This window comes from Miscanthus floridulus, chromosome 5, assembly GCF_019320115.1.
Source record: "Miscanthus floridulus cultivar M001 chromosome 5, ASM1932011v1, whole genome shotgun sequence".
In the NCBI taxonomy this organism is placed as follows: Eukaryota; Viridiplantae; Streptophyta; class Magnoliopsida; order Poales; family Poaceae; genus Miscanthus; species Miscanthus floridulus.
Genome location: NC_089584.1, coordinates 149,087,379 through 149,107,343, shown reverse-complemented (window position 1 = coordinate 149,107,343; position 19,965 = coordinate 149,087,379). Strand labels below are relative to the sequence as shown.

At 46.1% G+C, this 19,965-nt stretch overlaps 1 protein-coding gene and 1 pseudogene across 1 annotated transcript; both read left to right on the top strand.

The window, feature by feature from the left end:
* The first annotated feature begins 765 nt into the window (after window positions 1-765).
* Window positions 766-9,803, top strand: LOC136455614 (premnaspirodiene oxygenase-like; annotated as a pseudogene).
* Window positions 9,804-12,006: 2,203 nt separating this feature from the next.
* LOC136455613 (desmethyl-deoxy-podophyllotoxin synthase-like) lies at window positions 12,007-13,642 on the top strand. Its single transcript, XM_066455561.1, has 2 exons — window positions 12,007-12,927; window positions 13,007-13,642. The coding sequence occupies exons 1-2, from the start codon at window positions 12,007-12,009 to the stop codon at window positions 13,640-13,642; spliced, it is 1,557 nt and encodes a 518-aa protein (XP_066311658.1).
* Window positions 13,643-19,965: the final 6,323 nt, after the last annotated feature.

Below are 19,965 nucleotides of genomic sequence, written 5' to 3'. Positions count from 1 at the left end.
ATTAGGAGTTGATTTTAGAAACTGTTGGACACCTGTTTTTCTTAATTTTGCTAAAAAATTTAGATTAGGAGAGTGTTTTAGAAACTCTTGGAGATGCTCTTAGGACTCCAAACGCTTCGTAAATTTGAGTCTCTAAACATCAACTTCGTAAAAATAACCCTCCAAACATTGGTCTCTTGATTTCCATGACATTTGGTGTATTTCTTTACTTTCTTAATCTAAACACATGTATTTTATCATGAGTGGACCCTATTGCCCTTCTGTGTCCCATTGCACCTACCCGGGGGCAAAGCGCGCGCCGCCCGTCTGGCCCGGGTGCTCCGAGTGCCGCGGCGCCGTGATCGCCACCACCTACAAGATGCTGGCCACCGCGCGCACCAAGGAGTTCGTGCCCTGCAGGATGGCGGCCACGGTCGCCGTCTGGTCAAGCGCGCCCCCGCCGCTGGAGCGGTACAACGAGTACGCGCTCTGCATGCTCCAGGTCCTTGAGAACGTCAACAGCCTCGGCACCGACGAACTCGTCCCTTCGCCGCCGCCGCCGCTTGCTGCTGCCTCCGCTAACTAGTCCCCTCCGCCTGCTTCCAGTTCTTCTTCCTCGTCGAGCAAAAGCACTCTTCCCATCGCCGCTGGCTCGGCTGCGGCAGGTGTCGCGGCGGTCAGTCTGTCTCGGCTTCGCTGCCGTGGCAGTCACAAGAATCCGTCGCCGATGTAGGATGGCTACAGGAGGAGACAGCGAGAGCGGCAACGACTCGAGCGACGACGGCGATGACTCGGTGGCATCGCTGCCACCGCTACCGCGCGAAGGTCTCTACATCTTCACCAAGTCAGGAGCTGATGCAAGCGACGAACGGATACGACAAGAAGCTGTTGCTCGGCTCTAGCGGCGCTGGGAAGGTGTACCTCGGCCACCTCCCATCGGGGCAGCGCGTGGCTATCAAGAAGATCTACCGGTCCAAGAAGGCGTCGGAGTTCTACGCAGAGGTGGCCGTGCTCGACAAAATACATATATTTAGATTAAAAAAGAGAAGAAATACACCAAATGTCATGAAAATCAAGAAACCAACGTTTGGAGGGTTATTTTTATGAAGCGTTATTTGGAGTCCTAAATATACAATTTTCTAGACGCTCCCATGGCAGAAATCGCATTCACACCCGCCGTGTACTACACCCATCTCCATCCTCGTCGTCGTCACTGTGTTGGATTGATCTCCCAGCCAATAAGCCCAACGGCCTATTGGGCCTTGGTCACGCGTCCTGATCGGGGGCGCCCAACCCTACATGGTTGGTGGGCCCCCGTCGCACTGCGCTATATAAAGTGGTGGGGGCCGGCGGCTCAACGTACGAGGTTCACCGTGAGTCAATCCGCCCCACCAACAAACCCTAAGTCCGATCTAGTAAGGGTGCGCAGCCAACGACGGAAAGACGCCACCGTCATCACCGTCGGCCTCACTGCACCCCACTGCGTCGCTGGACTTCACTGACTCTTCCCCAACCATCGCTGCCCGTGCGCAGACTGCACCAACGAACCCGATGGAGGCCTCTGGATCTACTCCTTCCGCGGTGTCAGGTCGTAAGACCTAAACTACCCCTCTCTGTTTTTTCTCTGGTAGTACTAGAACTAGTTCTAGGTCTTTGATCTATCATGCACCCCAGCTAGATCCCTACCTAGACGATCCGAATATCATAACAATGGTACCAGAGCTTGTTTTCTAGGGTTTTGATCTAGAACGGGTGAACCGTTTAGAAAAGGGAAAAGATGATTAGATACAGTGTGGATTTAGAAAGTAGAAAGAGGCTTCGGCCGACAAAGGGTTCGGTTGAACCTTAACCTCGATCCCTTCGGATCTGAGAAAAGATGAGGGTTCGGGAAAAGTGAAGAAAAGATACATCCAAACCTTAGATCGGGTTTTGGGACAGAGATGATAACATGGTTTCAACTGGAAACCAGACCTCAAACCCGTGAAGAAATCAATTCGGGAAAAGATAATAGTGCCATCCCTAACCCTAACCCTAACCCTAATCAGGAAATCGGATGAAATCCGAACAAATGAATCAAAACGAAAGGGGAAGAAGGGGAAGAGGGTGGCCTACCTCGCCGTTGCGCGGCACTGCAGTCACGCCGGCGTGCGGGGAAAAGAAAGGGTCGATCGGGGGTGAACTGCTCGCCGGAACAGGCCACAGAGGCGTCGTGGCTAGGCCGCTCGACGACAGCACGCTCACCTGCTGGGGAGCGCGCACGCCGGCGAGGGGGCCGGCGACGGCGCCAGGGCTCGCTACTCGCTCTCGCCGTCGAAGCTCATCGCTCGGTGCTGCGGTACTGAGGGTGAAGAGAGAGGAGTGAGGCGAAGAGAGAGAGAGGGCCGGGAAGACTGACTTAGGGTTTTGGCTCGGAGACGCGTGGCGTCGGGTTTTATTCCGAGCGAAACGCGCGCGCGACCGTCCGATGATGGATCAACGGCCGAGATCAAATCGGCCAACTCGCGGCCCAGACGGGCGCGCAGATGCGCGAGCTTTGTAGGCCTAGGCCCAGGTTGCGGCCTGCGCGCGCGTGCAGTGATGGGCCGAGCCGGTTTTGCCGGTTTTTGGGCCGTTTGCGCTGCTATGGGCCGAAATGGCCGAACACAGTGAAATTGAATTCGTTTTATTTTTTCCATAAACTTTTGATACATATTTGATGAATTACAATGTCCAACTCTGCACAATTTTGATCCAACAACAATTTTGTTCAGAGAAAAGTAAAGTTCTATAAAGTTTCTGGAAAAAATAATATTGAGAATATTTACGTTTCCCGCTGCGTATGTAAAGATGTAATTTTCATTATTAAATTCGAACCAACGGGAGAATTTAATTTTGAAAAATAGATATATTTTAATTGATTATAATATTGTTATTATTCTGACCAACGTTGATTAATGTCAATATTATGATATTTTGTCTTGCATCAATTCTATTTTCTGCCCAACGGTGATATAGAATTAATGTAGAGAACAATTGTATGTTTTAATTTTGACCAACATTGAACTAAGGCATGCAATTGTTGTTGTTATTATTTGTGTTCTCATACTATTTGAATTATGTTTTCAGGCGAATACAACTTGATGAGTTGTATCAAAGAGATCCCCACACTAAAAGGGGATAACTACATTGAATGGAAGAAAAAGATCAACTTGGCCTTCATATTGGCTGAGGTGGACTGGGTAGTCACCACACCGTGTCCCAAAGAACCTGTGGCACCGGCGAAGGAGACAGATGAGACTGATGCTGCATGGCAGAATAGAGAGCGGGACTTTGCTCCCGTAAAGATGTCTTTTGACCTTGAACATAGAAAGTGGGTCGCAGCCAATAAGAAATGTTTGGCTATGATAAAGAATACAATTGAGCCTACAATAGTGGGCTCAATTTTAGACTGTGACACGGTCACAGAGACCTAGAAAGAATAAAGAGTCAGTTCACTGGCTCTTCAAAGACATATGCAACCCAGCTGATCAAGCAGCTGGTCACAGAAAGGTACTCTGGTGACGGCAGTGGCATTAGAGAGCACATACTAAGAATGAGCAATTTGGCATCTAAGCTCAAACCAATAGATTTGGCACTCAAGGATGAGTTTCTTATTCATTTGATTTTTGCTTCTTTGCCAAAAAGAATTTGACACATTTGTTGTTAATTACAATATACAGCCCGAGAAATGAGATTTAGAAAAGCTCATAGCCATGTGTGTGCAGGAGGATGAAAGAATAAAAGTTTCACAGGGTGGTACTGTCAACTACCTAAAAGATAAGAAAAGGAACTATAATAACAGCTCTTCCTCTAAGTCATCTGGAAAGGGTCCCATACAACAGTCTCAGAGCAAGCAATTCTCAGTGGATAAAGACCAGTGTCTCTACTGTAAGAAGACGGGACATTATAAGAAGAATTGTCCTGATTTCCTAAAGATGATTATAAAAAATAAAGGTGAGAACATTATTACGTTCGTAAATGAATCCTTGTATGTTAAGTTTTCAAAATCTACTTGGTAGATTAATTCAGGTGCAACTATTCATGTTGCTAATTCATTACAGGGATTCCGTTCGATGAGAACTTTGCAAAGAAGCAAAAGTTTCATTAAAGTCGTAAATGAAGTACAAGCAGATGTTGAGGCTGTTGGTGATCTTCCGCTAGAGCTTGCTGATGGCTTCATACTTTTTCTTAGAGATGTTCTTTATGTACCTTCTTTGCAAAGAAACTTGATTAGTGTATCAAAGTTGGACCATGATGGTTATGATTGCCATTTTGGAAATGGCAAATGTCAGATATTGTTTAATAATAGATGTATTGGTCTTGCCTTCCGACAAGACGAGCTTTATTTATTATCACTTCGTGAAAATATGAATTCCGTATGTGATGTGAATGAGAATGTATCCTCATCGAACAATGCAAACAGAAAACGAAAGAGAGCTCACGATACGTTGTCGAAATTATGACACTGTCGTTTAGGCTATATTTCAAGGGGGAGAATAGAAAGACTAGTTAAGAATGATATTCTTCCTCCATTAGAGCTCTCAGATTTAGAACAATGTAGAGATTGCATAAAAGGAAAGTATGTAAAGAAAATTAAGAAAGATGCCAAACGAAGCGCAGGAATTCTACAGATTATTCACACAGATATCTGTGGTCCTTTTCCTGTAAAGAGTGTGGATGGTTTTGATTCATTCATAACATTCACAGATGATTACTCCCGTTATGGCTACATTTATCTAATCAAAGAAAGAACAGAAGCATTGAATAAATTTAAGATATTTAAGGCAGAAGTTGAAAACCAACACAATTTAAAGATAAAGATAGTCAGATCTGATCGTGGTGGGGAGTACTACAGTCGGCATACCCCATATGGCTAAGTTCCTGGACCTTTTGCAAGGTTCTTACAGGAGAATGGCATAGTAGCCCAGTATTCCACACCGGGCGAACCTCAGCAGAATGGAGTAGCTGAAAGGCGCAATCGTACCCTAATGGATATAATGCGCAGTATGATAAGTTACTCCACTTTACCGATGAGTCTGTGGATGGAGGTGTTAAAAACTACCATTCATATTCTTAATAGAGTACCAAGTAAGTCGATGCCCAAAACACTGTATGAGTTGTGGACAGGAAGAGTACCCTCACTTAACCACTTGCGTGTATGGAGGAGCCCTGCTGAGGCTAAAGTTTTTAACCCAAACAATGGGAAGCTAGATCCCAAAGCAGTGAGTTGCCATTTTATTGGCTACCTAGAAAAGTTAAAAGGTTTTCATTTCTACTGTCTAGATAGACATACAAAGTTTATGGAAACGAGACACGCTGTCTTCCTAGAGGATGAAATGATGAGGGGGAGCACGATAGCTCGAGAAATTGACCTTGAAGAGAAGCGGATGTATGCACGCACTCCGATAATTCATGAGCCATTTTTTTCACTACCTGCTGTTGCTGCACCGACAGTATAAGACACTGTGGTGCCAGCACCTATTGTTATCCCACCTGTGGCAACAATGAATGATGATGAGGAACCTGTTCCTCAGGATCCTATAGAACCTATTGCCACACATGAGGGGGAGCAACAACAGCGTCAAACAGAAAATGTGCCAAATGAGGAGGCCCCCTAGAAGGTCTCAAAGAGTTAGAAAATCAGCTATTCCTGCTGATTATGAAGTGTATAACACTGAGGAATTTTAAATGGAGGATGATCCCACCTCATTTGAAAAAGCCATAAAAAGTGATCATTCATCAAAGTAGCTTGAGGCCATGGAAGATGAAATGAAATCAATGAATGCAAATAAAGTTTGGGATTTGGAGATAATTCCTAAAGGAGCCAAAACAGTAGGCTGTAAATGGGTCTACAAAACAAAACTTGACTCTCAAGGAAGTATAGAGAGATATAAAGCCCGACTTGTGGCAAAAGGCTTTACACAAAGAGAAGGGATTGATTACAATGAGACATTTTCTCTAGTCTTATGTAAGGATTCCTTCAGAATCATAATGGCATTAGTGGCACATTACGATTTAGAATTACATCAGATGGATGTAAAGACGGCATTTCTCAACGGAGACTTAGAGGAAAATGTTTACATGGCACAACCGAAAGGTTTTGTCATGGAAGGAAAAGAACGATTGGGATGCCGCCTAAAGAAATCCATTTATGGATTAAAACAAGCTTCAAGACAGTGGTACTTGAAGTTTGATCAGATAATAAAAAATTTTGGGTTTAAAGATAATGTTGAGAACAATTGTGTCTACGCAAAGTTTAAGAATGGGAAGTTTATCTTCCTTGTCCTGTATGTGGATGATATCTTACTTGCTAGTAGTGATGTCAGTCTACTACTGAAGACAAAGAAGTTTTTGTCCTCAAAATTTGATATGAAAGATCTTGGTGAAGCTTTATTCGTTCTAGAGATCGAGATTCACCGAGATAGAAGAAAAGGGGAATTAGGACTGTCACAAAAAGCATATATAGAAAAAGTCTTAAAGAAATTCAGTATGCATAAATATAGTCCCTCACCTGCTCCTATAGTCAAGGGTGACAGATATGGGGATTTTCAATGCCCTAGGAACCAATATGAGATCGATCAAATGAAAGTGGTTCCATATGCTTCAGTTGTCGGAAGCTTGTAATATGCTCAAGTGTGCACGCGCCCTGACTTGGCATTTGTTATCGGGTTACTTAGCAGATTCCAGAGCAATTCTGGAATAGAACACTGGAAATTGATAAAGAAAGTCTTGCGTTATTTGCAAGGAACGAAAGGCCTCATGATGACGTATAGAAGATCTTATTCACTTCATATAGTGGGATATCCAGATTCTGATTATGCGGAAGATAATAGAAAATCCACGTATGGATATGTATTCACTCTTGCAGGAGGAGCTATTTTATGGAAAAGCTCAAAGCAAACCGTCACTACATAGTCCACAATGTATGCCGAGTTTGTAGCATGTTATGAGGCAACGGGGCAGGTGAACTAGCTAAAGAAGTTCATACCCAGTTTGAAGGTGGTTGACGACATCAATAGACCACTAAAGTTATATTGCGATAATAATCCAGCAGTACAGTATGCTCACAACAATAGGTCAAGTGGTGCTGCCAAACACATTGACATAAAGTATTATGTTGTGAAGGATAGAGTCCGGGATCAAATGATAAGTCTTGAGCATATAAGTACCGAAAAGATACTTGTGGATCCGCTTACAAAAGGCTTACCACCCAACGTGTTCAGAGAACATGTAGCCGGCATGGGTTTAAGGGAAAGCCTATAATTTCTGGACTATAAAGGGCCTAAAAGTTAAAGTGTCTATTTCATATCAGAGACGTGCATTGTAGTTGTTAAATATATCGGCGATTGACCGTGACGATGAAACATGCTCTATGCATCATCTGTGAAGAAATGAGTAACGATAAAAGAATTGAAGTTTAAAGTTTAAAGGTAAAAGTAATAGTGTGAGATCAAGGGGGAGAATGTTGGATTGATCTCCCAGCCAATAAGCCCAATGGCCTATTGGGCTTTGGTCACGCGCCCTGATCGAGGGCGCCCAACCCTACATGGTTGGTGGGCCCCCGTCGTACTGCGCTATATAAAGTGGTAGGGGCCGGCGGCTCAACGTACGAGGTTCGTCGTGAGTCAATCCACCCCACCAACAAACCCTAAGTCCGATCTAGTAAGGGTGCACAGCCAGCGACGGGAAGACGCCACCGTCATCACCATAGGCCTCACTACACCCCACTGCATCGCCGGACTTCACCGACTCTTCCCCAACCATCGCTTCCTGTGCGCAGACTGCACCAGCGAACCCGATGGAGGCCTCTGGATCTACTCTTTCTACGGTGTCAGGTCGTAAAACCTAAACTACCCGTCTCTATTTTTTCTCTGGTAGTACTAGAACTAGTTCTAGGTCTTTGATCTATCATGCACTCGGGCTAGATCCCTGGCTAGACGATCCGAATAGCATAACACAAGAAGCTGCTGAGGTCGTCCTTGTTCTCCCGCCACGGCGCCGGCGGCTTGAACCTGCCTCTAGGCCCATGGCCGCTGCCGGTCATCGGGAACCTTCACTACCTTCTCGGCGCGCTGCCGCACCACGCCATGCGGGCGATGGCGCAGAGATACGGCCCCGTCATGCAACTCCGCCTCGGGCACGTCCCCACGGTGGTGGTCTCCTCCCCGGAGGCGACGAAGGAGGTCCTCAAGACCCACGACGCCGTGTTCGCTAACCGGCCGCTCTACGTGAGCATGGACATCTTCACCTACGGCGGCCGGAACATCAGCTTCGCGCCGTACGGCAGCCGGCACTGGAAGGAGATCCGCCGGCTCTGTGCCACGGAGCTGCTGGGCCCCAAGCGTGTGCTGTCCTTCCGCCTCGTCTGGGAGGAGGAGGCGGCGAGCCTTGTCCGGTCCGTGTCCGTCGCGGCGGCGGCGTCGCCGGCGGCAGTGGTGAACGTCACCGAGAGGGTCAAGGTCCTGATGAACGACATCCTCATGAGGTGCGTCATCGGCGACACGTGCCCGATGAGAGAGCAGTACATCCAGGAGCTTGACAAGGGGCTGGAGCTCATGGCAGGGTTCAACCTCATCGACCTCTTCCCGGGGTCGCGCCTCGTCCGGGCGCTTGGCGCCGGCTCCCTGCGCACTGTCACGCAGGTGCACCACAGGATCCATCACATAATGCAAGCCATCATCTAGCACCATGCAAACAATGGAGGCGGCGACGGCGGCGGCGCTGGACGTGAACGTAGGGAGGATATTCTTGCCGTTCTACTACGGCTTCAGAAGGACGGCGATGGCGACGGCGGTGGCGGTGGCGGTGGCAGGCTGGGGACCATCCTCACAGCAGAAGTTCTCAGCGGCGCCTTGTTCGTAAGTCTCACTCACATGACATGCACGTCCTCCAATAAAACTTCTTTTTTGCCGCGTGCGTACTCATTCATGCCATTGCCATCAGGATCTCTTCGCCGCCGGCTCAGAGACTACGGCGACGACGACGATCTGGGCGATGTCCGAGCTCGTCAGGAATCCGCGCGCGATGCATCGAGCTCAGTCAGAAGTCCGGCAAGTCCTCGAGGGAAGAGGACGGGTGGCAGAGGCAGACATCGAGGGGCGCCTCCCCTACCTGCAGACGGTGATCAAGGAGACGCTCAGGCTGCACCCTCCAGTGCCGCTGATCCTCCCACGGCCAGCGACGGAGCTAGCGGTGGGGCTAGGGGGGGGGCTTCAGCCCCCCCTACCGATCCTGTGCATGTGGAGCCCCTCTAAGTCATCTCTTAAAATTTTATGCATATATGTATTAGGTAGGAGGGGCTAAGGTTAAGAGAAGATAAAAAAAGCCTTTATTTTTTTATTTAGTCTCTCCTAAATTTTTTTCTGGCTTCGTCACTGCCCACGGCTGTGCTCTGAGTCCACTGAGGTTCTGGGCTTCCACGTGCCTCAGAGCACCACGGTGTTCGTCAACGTGTGGGCAATCAGCAGGGACGAAAGGCTGTGGCCTGACGCCGACGAGTTCAAGCCTGAGAGGTTCGAGGACGGCGCCACGGTGGATCTTGGCGGCACGGACGACTTCAGGTTCCTCCCCGGCGGCGCCGGCCGTAGGATGTGCCCGGGCATGGCGTTTGGTCTGGCCAACATTGAGATCGTGTTCGCGAGCCTCCTGTATCACTTCGACTGGAAGCTGCCTGGCGGAGCAAATTAAATCCGTGTGAGATGGACATGGCTGAATCGTATGGAATCCGGAAGTCTGATCTCTTGTTGGAAGCTGTTCCATGTGTTCCTCCACTCATGGATCATCAGAATCTTCGCGCTCGTGATTGAGTGGGGTTTATTAGCATCCGGTGCATCCCATTAGTTGTGAATATATATGTGTGAATTGATTTGTCATCATACTTGTGTACAATTTTCTCATGCATATAGCATGCATTGTTCATTCATAATGGCTCCGATGGAAATGAGCAGCATTGCCATGAATTTGGCAATGCTTTAGAGAGAAAAATGCAACTACAAATTGACAATGGAATGTACCACCTCCGGTCCTTTTTATCTGTCGTTCTCACATCCCAAGAAGGTAAACATACCCAACTTTAACTAAATATACAAGAAAATAGTAATATTTATGTCACATAATTAGGCCCTGTTTGACAGGGCTTCTCCACCGGCTTCAGGAGCCGTTTGGAGCCGTTTTCTACCAAACGAGGTAAAGTAAAATAGCTTCACTTGTGAAGCCCCTAAAAACATGCTCTCACAGTGATTTGGGGTGGGATGGACCAAAAAAAAAAGTGGCTTCTCTCGGCTCCTCCTCCAGGCCCCTAAAAACATGCTCTCACAGGGAAGCCATTTTGCCAAACGGTTTACCAAAACCGCTTCAGTTCCACCGGTGGAACTGTTCGTGGAGTTGAAGCAAAAAAAAATGGCTTCGCTAGTGAAGTGAAACCTTGCCAAACGGGGCCTTAGTATCATTTAGATAGAGCGTTGAATCTATTTTCATAACAAATTTATTTGGAGATACAGATATTATTGATATTTCCTATAAGTCTAGTCAGAGTTGAGAATGTTTGACCAGCACATTTTTCCATAGCGAGAGATAAAAAGAAAATAGTGAGTAGAGGGTCAAGGAGCTAAACAATTTGTGAGATATTGATTTTAGAGTAAAATTTATTCTTTGAACCTCCAACTTGTGCGGGAGTTTATTCTTAGTCGTAAACTATGAAACCACCGAGGACCTTGAATTGTCAAAACCGGATAGCACGGCCCTTCAATTTGTGGCTTACGATATATCTATAGTTATTTGGAACTTATTTATTTATACGCTCCTATTGTTTTATTGCTCATAGTAATGCTCGTTATTTATTCAAATTATTGTTTTTTTACTATACGAGACATGCATATCGACCAAGAAGATGTATCAAACTATGAGCAAATAGAAAGATGTTGAAGACAACACCAACCTCACAGATGTCACTCTATTCCGATATAACTAAGTGTTTGATTGGTACAGCTTCTCACTCAGCTGCCCGATCGCCTGTTTCTCCACCGGAACTGGAAGCAGGATCCACCACAAACCGGCTCCTTTTCTATAATCCAAAAATCAATTCCTTTTCTTTAGATGTTGGATTGTTGGTTATGGCTTCTTCAACTTCTCTGCCGAAACTGCAGTTGGAGTCAGAGCCAGAGCGAAGTCGTACCAAATACACCCTAATAGTTGCCTAGCTATTTGCACATGTCAGCTCTTAAGTATTTGAGAAAATATACGATACGGTCATTGCTACCGCCGCACGCGCGAGAGATGATGATCTGGGCTTTGACCTTGGAAATTTACTGTTTATTCACTTATCTTCCTTTGTGCGTTGACTGCACCAAATAATTGCTATGAAGCTATCCTTTCACACCGTAGCAGTGAGCCATGTGGCCTCAATGAAAGGGACATTATCGTTATGATATATACAGTAACTTAATAATGCCACGCCACTGCTCAAGATGTGCACGGCTGTACCTAAAATGTCAAGCATGTGGAATTAACTAGTGTTACCTCGAGTTCCACACGAGCACACGTATAATTTCATTTGAAGGAGAGAATGTCATGTCAGTTTATCATATTTTTTGAGGACACGACTTCACATGTATTTCATTAAGAAGGTCAGTTTATCACTTTATCCAGACATAAACAATATCGATTAAGAAAGTCAGACGCGGGATCACGATAGAATTTGAACCAATTAGCATTGCTTGTACTCAAAACGCTTCTAAATATATATATATTTTTTCTTTCCTACCGTTCATCTTCGATTTAAGAGGCAATCTTCTTATCGTCTACTAGGCTGAATTTTTTTTTCTTGCCTGATCCACTTGTGATCTTCTTTCCTGAAAGGATCCATTTGTGATATGAATAGTAAATTAAAATACCACATCTTTGACATTTCTGGTGCCCAGTTCATATTGGTTGGAGGAACCAAAACCAATATCCATTTTCCATTATATATATGATCTAGCCTTAAGAACAAACACTACTTGTGAAGTCGTGATGGCAGAAACAACACCTGCTGTGTGGTGCACCCTGCTCTGCCTCCTCGCCGGCGTCGCGGTGCTCCTCAAGCTGAAGACGAAGTCCATCGCCTCCCGCCACGGCGCCGCCGGCGCCTTGAACCTGCCTCCGGGCCCACGGCCGCTGCCGGTCATCGGGAACCTGCACTGCTTGCTGGGCGCGCTGCCGCACCACGCGATGCGGGCGCTGGCGCAGAGGTACGGTGACGTCGTGCTCCTCCGCCTCGGGCACGTCCCCACCGTGGTGGTCTCCTCCCCGGAGGCGGCGAGGCAGGTGCTGAGGACGCACGACGCCGTCGTCTCCAACCGGCCCCTGTACGTGACCGCCGACATCCTCTCCTACGGTGGCCAGAACATCGCCTTCGCGCCCTCCGGCTGCCCGCACTGGAAGGAGGTCCGCCGGCTCTGCGCCACGGAGCTGCTGAGCCCCAGGCGCGTGCTGTCCTTCCGCCCCATCCGGGAGGAGGAGGCGGCGAGCCTGGTCCGGTCCGTCGCGGCGACGTCGCCGCCGGTCGTGAACGTCAGCGAGCGGGTCAAGGTCCTCATGAACGACGTCCTGATGAGGTGCGCCGTCGGCGACAGGTGCCCGATGAGGGACGAGTACATCGCCGAGCTGGACGAGGCGCTCAGGCTCCTCGCCGGGTTCAACCTCGTCGACCTGTTCCCGGGCTCGCGCCTCGCCAGGGCGCTCGGCGCCGGGGCCCTGCGAGCCGCGAGGGAGGTGCACGACAAGGTGCACCGCATCGTGCAAGCCATCATCCAGGACCATGCAAGCAAGGCGGCCAACAACGACGGCGAGGGCTCTGAGGACGACGACATCCTCGACGTCCTGCTACGGCTTCAGCGCGATGGTGGGCTGGAGACCGTGCTCACCACAGAAGTTGTCTGCGCGGTGTTGTTCGTAAGTCACCTCCCCATTGCCATGGCTTCCTCTATTCCTCTGGTACCTGATGAGAAAATGGTTTCAATTTTTCCATCAGGATGTCTTCGCCGCTGGCTCAGAGACTACAGCGACGACGACCATATGGACCATGTCGGAGCTCGCCAAGAACCCGGGCGTGATGCGGCGAGCGCAGTCAGAGGTCCGGCGAGTCCTTCAGGGCAAGACAAGGGTAGCCGAGGCGGACATCCAGGGGCGTCTACCCTACCTCCAGGCAGTGATCAGGGAGACGCTCAGGCTGCACCCTCCATTGCCGCTCATCCTCCCAAGGTCCTGTGCTGAGCCGATCACGATCATGGGCCACGACGTGCCCGCGGGCACCACGGTGTTCGTCAATGCGTGGGCGATCGGCAGAGACGAGAGGTGGTGGCCTGACGCGAGCGAGTTTAAACCTGAGAGGTTCGACGGCGAGGGCGAGGGCGATGGCACGGTGGATTTCAGCGGCGCAGACTTCAGGTTCCTCCCCGGCGGCGGCGGCCGAAGGATGTGCCCGGGCTTGACGTTTGGGTTGGCCAACATTGAGATGGCGCTTGCGAGCCTGCTTTATCACTTCGACTGGGAGCTGCCCGGTGGAGCAGATCCCAGCGAGCTAGACATGGTTGAAGCTTATGGGATCACGGCACGCCGGAAAACTGATCTCGTGCTGAAAGCTACACCTTTTGTCCCCGCGAACTAGTAAATTCGTTCTCACACACATGCCTGTTGTGAATGTGCTACTCCTCTCTGGCGCTCTCTTGTCCTGAAATACAGTGAAATTTCAGCTATTCTAAGTCAACCATCCTAAGTTTCGACTAAATTTGTTGAAAAGAACAAGGGCATTTACGATATCAATGAGATGCATTAGAGACATTACGAAATGTATTTTCACCATAATAATTCATTTCTTTGATGTCGTAAATATTCTTGTTCGACTTGAAAAAAAAAAAACTTCAAACTTTATGGTTTATTTGACTTGGGACACCTGAAAATGCACTGTGGGGTGGAGGAAGTACATGTACATATGTTTCTAAAATAGCATGGTTCATAGAAGGCAGGTACTGATTTATACTGTTTTTTTCACAAATATAGTTGTTCAAATCTCAAAAAAAATGGTTCATACTTAATTACTCATATAACCATCTAAAATTTAGAATATTAGTGATTGGTTTAAAGTTAAACACAGAAGGAGTATATGGTTGATATTTTAGCACTCATCCTACAAGTTGATTTTTTTTAATAATGCCTGACTGTATTAAAGTTAGGGAAAACATACGAGAAGGCGTACAGACGTTCTAGCCCACATTATACAAATGCCCCTACAATCAAAGGAAAATACAACAAGCCCTTGAAATCCTTTGTGCTTGTCGGAGACCCCTTGCTTCGTTGAAGTCCCTACACTCAGATACAATTTATCAGTTCGATGGAAGTAGTGTTGGAGGGATAATCTATACGCTAGCCTGAACTCTAGCTAGACCGCAGGGATTAGCCAGCAATAGCCTCTGCAAAGGGAAGACAGGAATTAGGCAAGATTGATCTATTACTTGGATTGGTTCAGTTTACAAAAGGCGTGGGTCTTCTCGCATCCGGATTCTACCTAAAATATCCTATAGCTTTCCCTACTCTAATCTGGTCACACGTGGAACTAGCCACGTCCCTGGGGCTGCTAAGGTCCGGGCGGCCGTATCCTAGCGCCGATGATTTTCTCGCCCGCGCTGGCGCACCCCTAGTTTCCCGCCCGTGTCGTCCACGCTGGCGCGCTCCCGCTCCGGCCGGCCAAACAGTACCCGTGCGCCGCCCCTATTCACTTCGCTGAATAGCCGTGGCTGAAAGTACCGTTCGCTGATTTGTTGTGAGAGAAAAAGACTGTTCGTTCATTGAAAAAAAATACGGCTCATAAGAGCGAACAGAGGACGCGGGAATGATAATGTTTTAGGGATACGTGCGTGCAGGCCCGGCTGAAAGCTCTAGTTTGGTTTTGGTGAATTGATGAAACCCTAAGTGCTAACCTAATTCATCAAGTGATTATAAGATAGGTAGCACACTTCAAGTAGAGAAGCAAATGAAGATCATAACATGACAATGGTGATAGCATAGAGATGATCAAGGGCTTAAACTTGAAGAGAAGAAAGAGAAACAAAAAGCTCAAGGCAAAGGTATAACTTGTAGGAGCTATTTTGTTTTGGTGATCAAGACACTTAGAGAGTGTGATCACATTTAGGTTTGATAGCCGTACTATTAAGAGGGGTGAAACTCGTATCGGAATGCGGTTATCAAAGTGCCACTAGATGCTCTAACTTATTGCATATACATTTATGATCTAGTGGAGTGCTAACACCTTTGAAAATATTTGTGAAAATATGCTAACACATGTGCACAAGGTGTTTGCAGGGTTGAGGCGGGATTCGGCGCTTTTGGAAAAATAAAATGTCTATTTTCTATTGCGCCGGATGCAAAATTCTTGGTGATTGGCACATTTGAGCAAGGGTGAAGAAGTTAGAGTTGAAATGGAGTTGGTTGAAATGATGCTGGCGTCGGTCTACTGACCGGACGCTGGGTCACTCAGCGACCGGACGCTGAAAGGCTGCGTCCGATCGAGCTGTTAGACAGCACAGTAGGCTAGGGTTGAGCACCGGACGCTGGCTGCGTCCGGTCAAGGTGGACCGGACGTGTCCGGTCGAAAAAACATGCCTCGGGGAGTTTACTGGAAACGACCGGACGCTGGGGCTTCAGCGTTCGGTCAGTTTTGACCGGAGCGTCCGGTCAGCCTCGTAGCCGTTGAAATCTGACGAACAGCGTTTGAAGCTGGTGACGCGTGGCATCCATCGGGCGACCAGACGCTGAGGGCCAGTGTCCGGTCAGAGCGCGTTTTGCCCAGTGAAGGGGTATAACGGCTCTATTTGATTGGGGCTCTATTTATAGCCCCATGGCCGCCTGTGGCTCATATCTTTGGCCATTTTCATTGACATAGAAACCTTGTGAGTTAAGCCAAAGCCCTCCCACTCATCTACATCATTGATTCATTATCATAGTGAGATTGGGAGTGATCCAAGTGCATTGCTTGAGTGATTGCATCTAGAGGCACTTAGTGATCGTGTTTCGCTGCGGATTTCGCTTGTTACTCTTGGTGGTTGCCGCCACCTAGACGGCTTGGAGCAGCGAGGATCGTCGAGCGGAGGTGGTGATTGTCTCCGGCTCCGATCGTGGTGATTGTGAGGGGTTCTTAACCTTGTCCCCGGCGGAGAGCCAAAAGGTACTTTAGTGAATTGCTCGTGGCTTGTGTGATCCTCATCTTGTGTTGGTTGTGCGGCACCCTATTGAGGGTTTGGCGTGTGAAGCCAATTAGCGCGTGAACCTCCAAGTGAGTGAATCGCCACAACGAGAACTAGCTTGCCGGTAAGTAAGTGAACCTCGGTAAAAATCATTGTGTTCATCCTTTGATTCCGAGGTGATTGGTCTCCATTGTTATTCATCTTTGTGATTGATTGGTACTTCATCTACACGGCGGTATAACTATCATAATCACTCTCTTTACTTTATCGTAAACTAGTTGACAAGCTCTTTAGTGTAGCTAGTTGTGAGAGCTTGCTTGCTTGGTTGGTGTGGCTCTTTGGTAAGCCTGGGCAAGATACCCGATACCCATTACCCGTACCCGAATTACCCGAACCTGGACCCGAATTACCCGAACCCGAGGTACCCGATCCCAAATTCGGATAGCGATTTTGATTACCCGAAATTAGTTTGGGTAATTCGGGTAATATCCCTCGGTACCCAAACTACCCGAATTACCCAAAGATTTGTTTTGTCTTTGTATTCATCATGTGTTGTTAGCTGAACCATTTAACTTATCACTTTATTAGAATATAATTCTCTTTATTTGAATGAGTGACTGTAATATATTATGCTCTACAAATTGCTATTGAAATTTTATACAAATTGCTGCTGAAATTATGTATAGATCGCTACTGAAATTTAGTGTAGTTTGTTGTTTTCTGTAAATTTGGGTATATCGGGTAATACCCGAACCCGAACCCGAATTATCGGGTACCCGAATTTGCAGGTAGTGTTTTTTCAGGAGTAATATCGGGTAGCAATTTTTATTACCCGAATTTTGAATTACCCGAATTACCCGACCCAAAAAAATCGGGTAACCTGAACGCCTAGGCTTACTCTTTAGTTAGTCTTTGAGAGCACACTAACATAGAATAGTGTCTTTGCTATTGTGTGAATTGACACTATCTAAACTAGAATTGTGGTAGGTGGCTTGCATTTTAAGTAGGCTAGCGCAACACTCACTTCGCCTCATAATTGTCTAACCACTTTGTTAAGTGTTGTTGTAGAAATTTTATTAAGCTATTCACCCCCCCTCTAGCCATTAGGAACCTTTCACCGGCCCTGGAGGGGGGCGAGCGGGGCAGCCGCTCTAGGCCCCCTGGAACCAAGGGGCCTCCGATACTAGTACATGTAGTGATGTAGGTAGCAATATACTTGGTATATAGTATGTATATGTATGTATTATTAGTTACTAGTATATATTTGTTGTATCACCTAGGAAGCTAGCTACTACTCTCTCTGTCCCTAAACGTGTATCGCCACGATTTGCGTGCCAATAAGTTTAATTCGATTTATAAAAAATACGTGCAATATTTGTATCTTCAAATAAATTTATTAAAAAACTAGATTCAAATATATATCCAATCATACTAATTATGTATTATAAATATTAATATTTTTTAATATACAATTAGTCAAAGTTGTTTCTTGAAAAACGAAAACGACAGACATTTATGAACGGAGGGAGTAGTTATTAGTTATAATTCATTGTCAATTGGTCATTTGGGCCCGACAAACGGCCCCTCAACGAGGAAGAAGACTGCAGGTATAAACTGAGAGCTTGTGCCTTTCTAATTGCATTAGTAATCGTTTCATTTCTCTCTTTAAAATTACAGCATCGTTTCTTTTCTTCCAATTGCAATTAATTTATTCATACCAAATTTCGGCAGTGAGAAAATAAAGAGAAAACAAGTCGATGAATTGTTGCAGTCATAGAGAGTATCAAATGATAAATTCTTTAAAAGTCATATAAGCACATCAAGAAATCCATACGAATTAGATATAATTGCTATTAATGTAGATAATCAACCATGTAGAAGACATTGAAGAAAATTTTAAAGTAATTTAATATTATAATTTATTTGATATGAATATTGCATTTGATACTCTTTAACTGTTTATAGGTAATATTCCGTTTATACATGTGTTTAGTAATATTAATATATTATTTTGATGTTTATACTAAAGGGTCCCTGAGATTTAGTTTTGCTCTTGGCCCTAAAAATCTCAGGACCGGCGCTGCGTGCGTGGCTATTTGTACATAGACTTAATTTGTTTGGGCCAAACTATCCACCTATTGTATTTTAATTATTATATGCATATATGATTCGGATTCACTTGTGCTCAGCGCATCAGTTAGATTAAGATTAGTTTTTTATTTATTTTGGCCAGCCTATCAGAAAAAGATTCCCTTGCATCAACATGGGTACTAATGGTTTTATGAAACTTCAAAAATTCATAGTTCACAGACCAAGTATTGAAAAAAAAATCTGATGACGCCATCAACTTTTTTGTAATAAATTCTTCAAAACAAGACCCCACATGGATATATTTAAAAAAAATTCATTAACGAACATTTATCTCATGAAAATAGAACATTTTTTATTGAGGAGATACAAAGTTCTAGGTTCAGCAAACAATGTTCCACCTTTATACAATGTTAACATTCTAAAATATATCATAGAAAATCACATGTATACCATGTGAACCTCTTAAAATACATCTACTGTCATATGTATACCACGCGAATATCATAAAATACATCATAGAACATCACATGTACACTAAATGAACATCACAAAATACATCATAGAACATTACATGTATATTACGTGAACATCACAGAGTAAACAAAGAACATGACCTGTATAGTACGTGAACACCACAAAAAACATCATGGAACATCACATGTATACCACCTGAACATCACAAAAAATACATCATAGAACATCACATGTATAACACATAAATATCACAAAAAATACAACAAAGAACATCACATGTATACTACATGAACATCGCAAAAACGCATCATAGAACATGACATGTATGTACCACGGGAACATCACAAAAATACAACATAGAATATCACATACATGTACGTTTTTCCACTCTCTGCATAGTGCAACAAAAGCAACGAGGAGGACTGGTGATGGCACTCACCATCTCCGATCGACACATAGTCCCCAACACCTTTTGTAACTGCTACCTCTCGGATATATAATGCGAGGCAAGGGACTTGTCGTGGGTTCGTAACCACAACTAGGGATTAGTGGATTCATTGGTAGGTCGATGTGTGGGACTTCGTTAATTTAGCACTCAAGACACAAAGGATTTATCTTGGTTTTAGCTTCTAAGCCCTACACCCATTAGCGAGTTCTTCATGCTAGAATGCTCAAGCGAGTTTGGCCAAAGAGATGAAGAGAGATGGTAGAAGAGCATATTCTCTACAGGAGCCTCTTCCCTCCTTATATCCTAGGAGGCAAGAGTAGGCCCTGGAGCTCCATGGCTTTGCCTGCATGTCAGGCTCTGGATACCTATCTAGATCTACCAGAAGATTCCCCCGTCACTGTAGATGGAACGTTGGTCGAGACAGCTCTTTAGGGGGCCCAGTCCTCGACCTTCCTTGGTCGGTCACGCCTGTCTGAGGCTAGGCACACTCAGAAGCTTCCCGGGTCCCCAAGCATGGAACTTGATAGAGGGTCAGCCCTAGGGTGTTTTTCTAGGGCTTCGAGGCTGCTTTTTCGAGTGGACCGCCACAGGCTCAATGGCTCTTTCTATTATCCGACGGGGGGGGGGGGGGGGGGGGGCACACGAGTGCACCCACTGGATGTAGCCTCTGAGCTCCTAACTAATTAAGGGGTAAATTGTTGTATGATGACCACTTATCATGACATTTTTTACGTCATC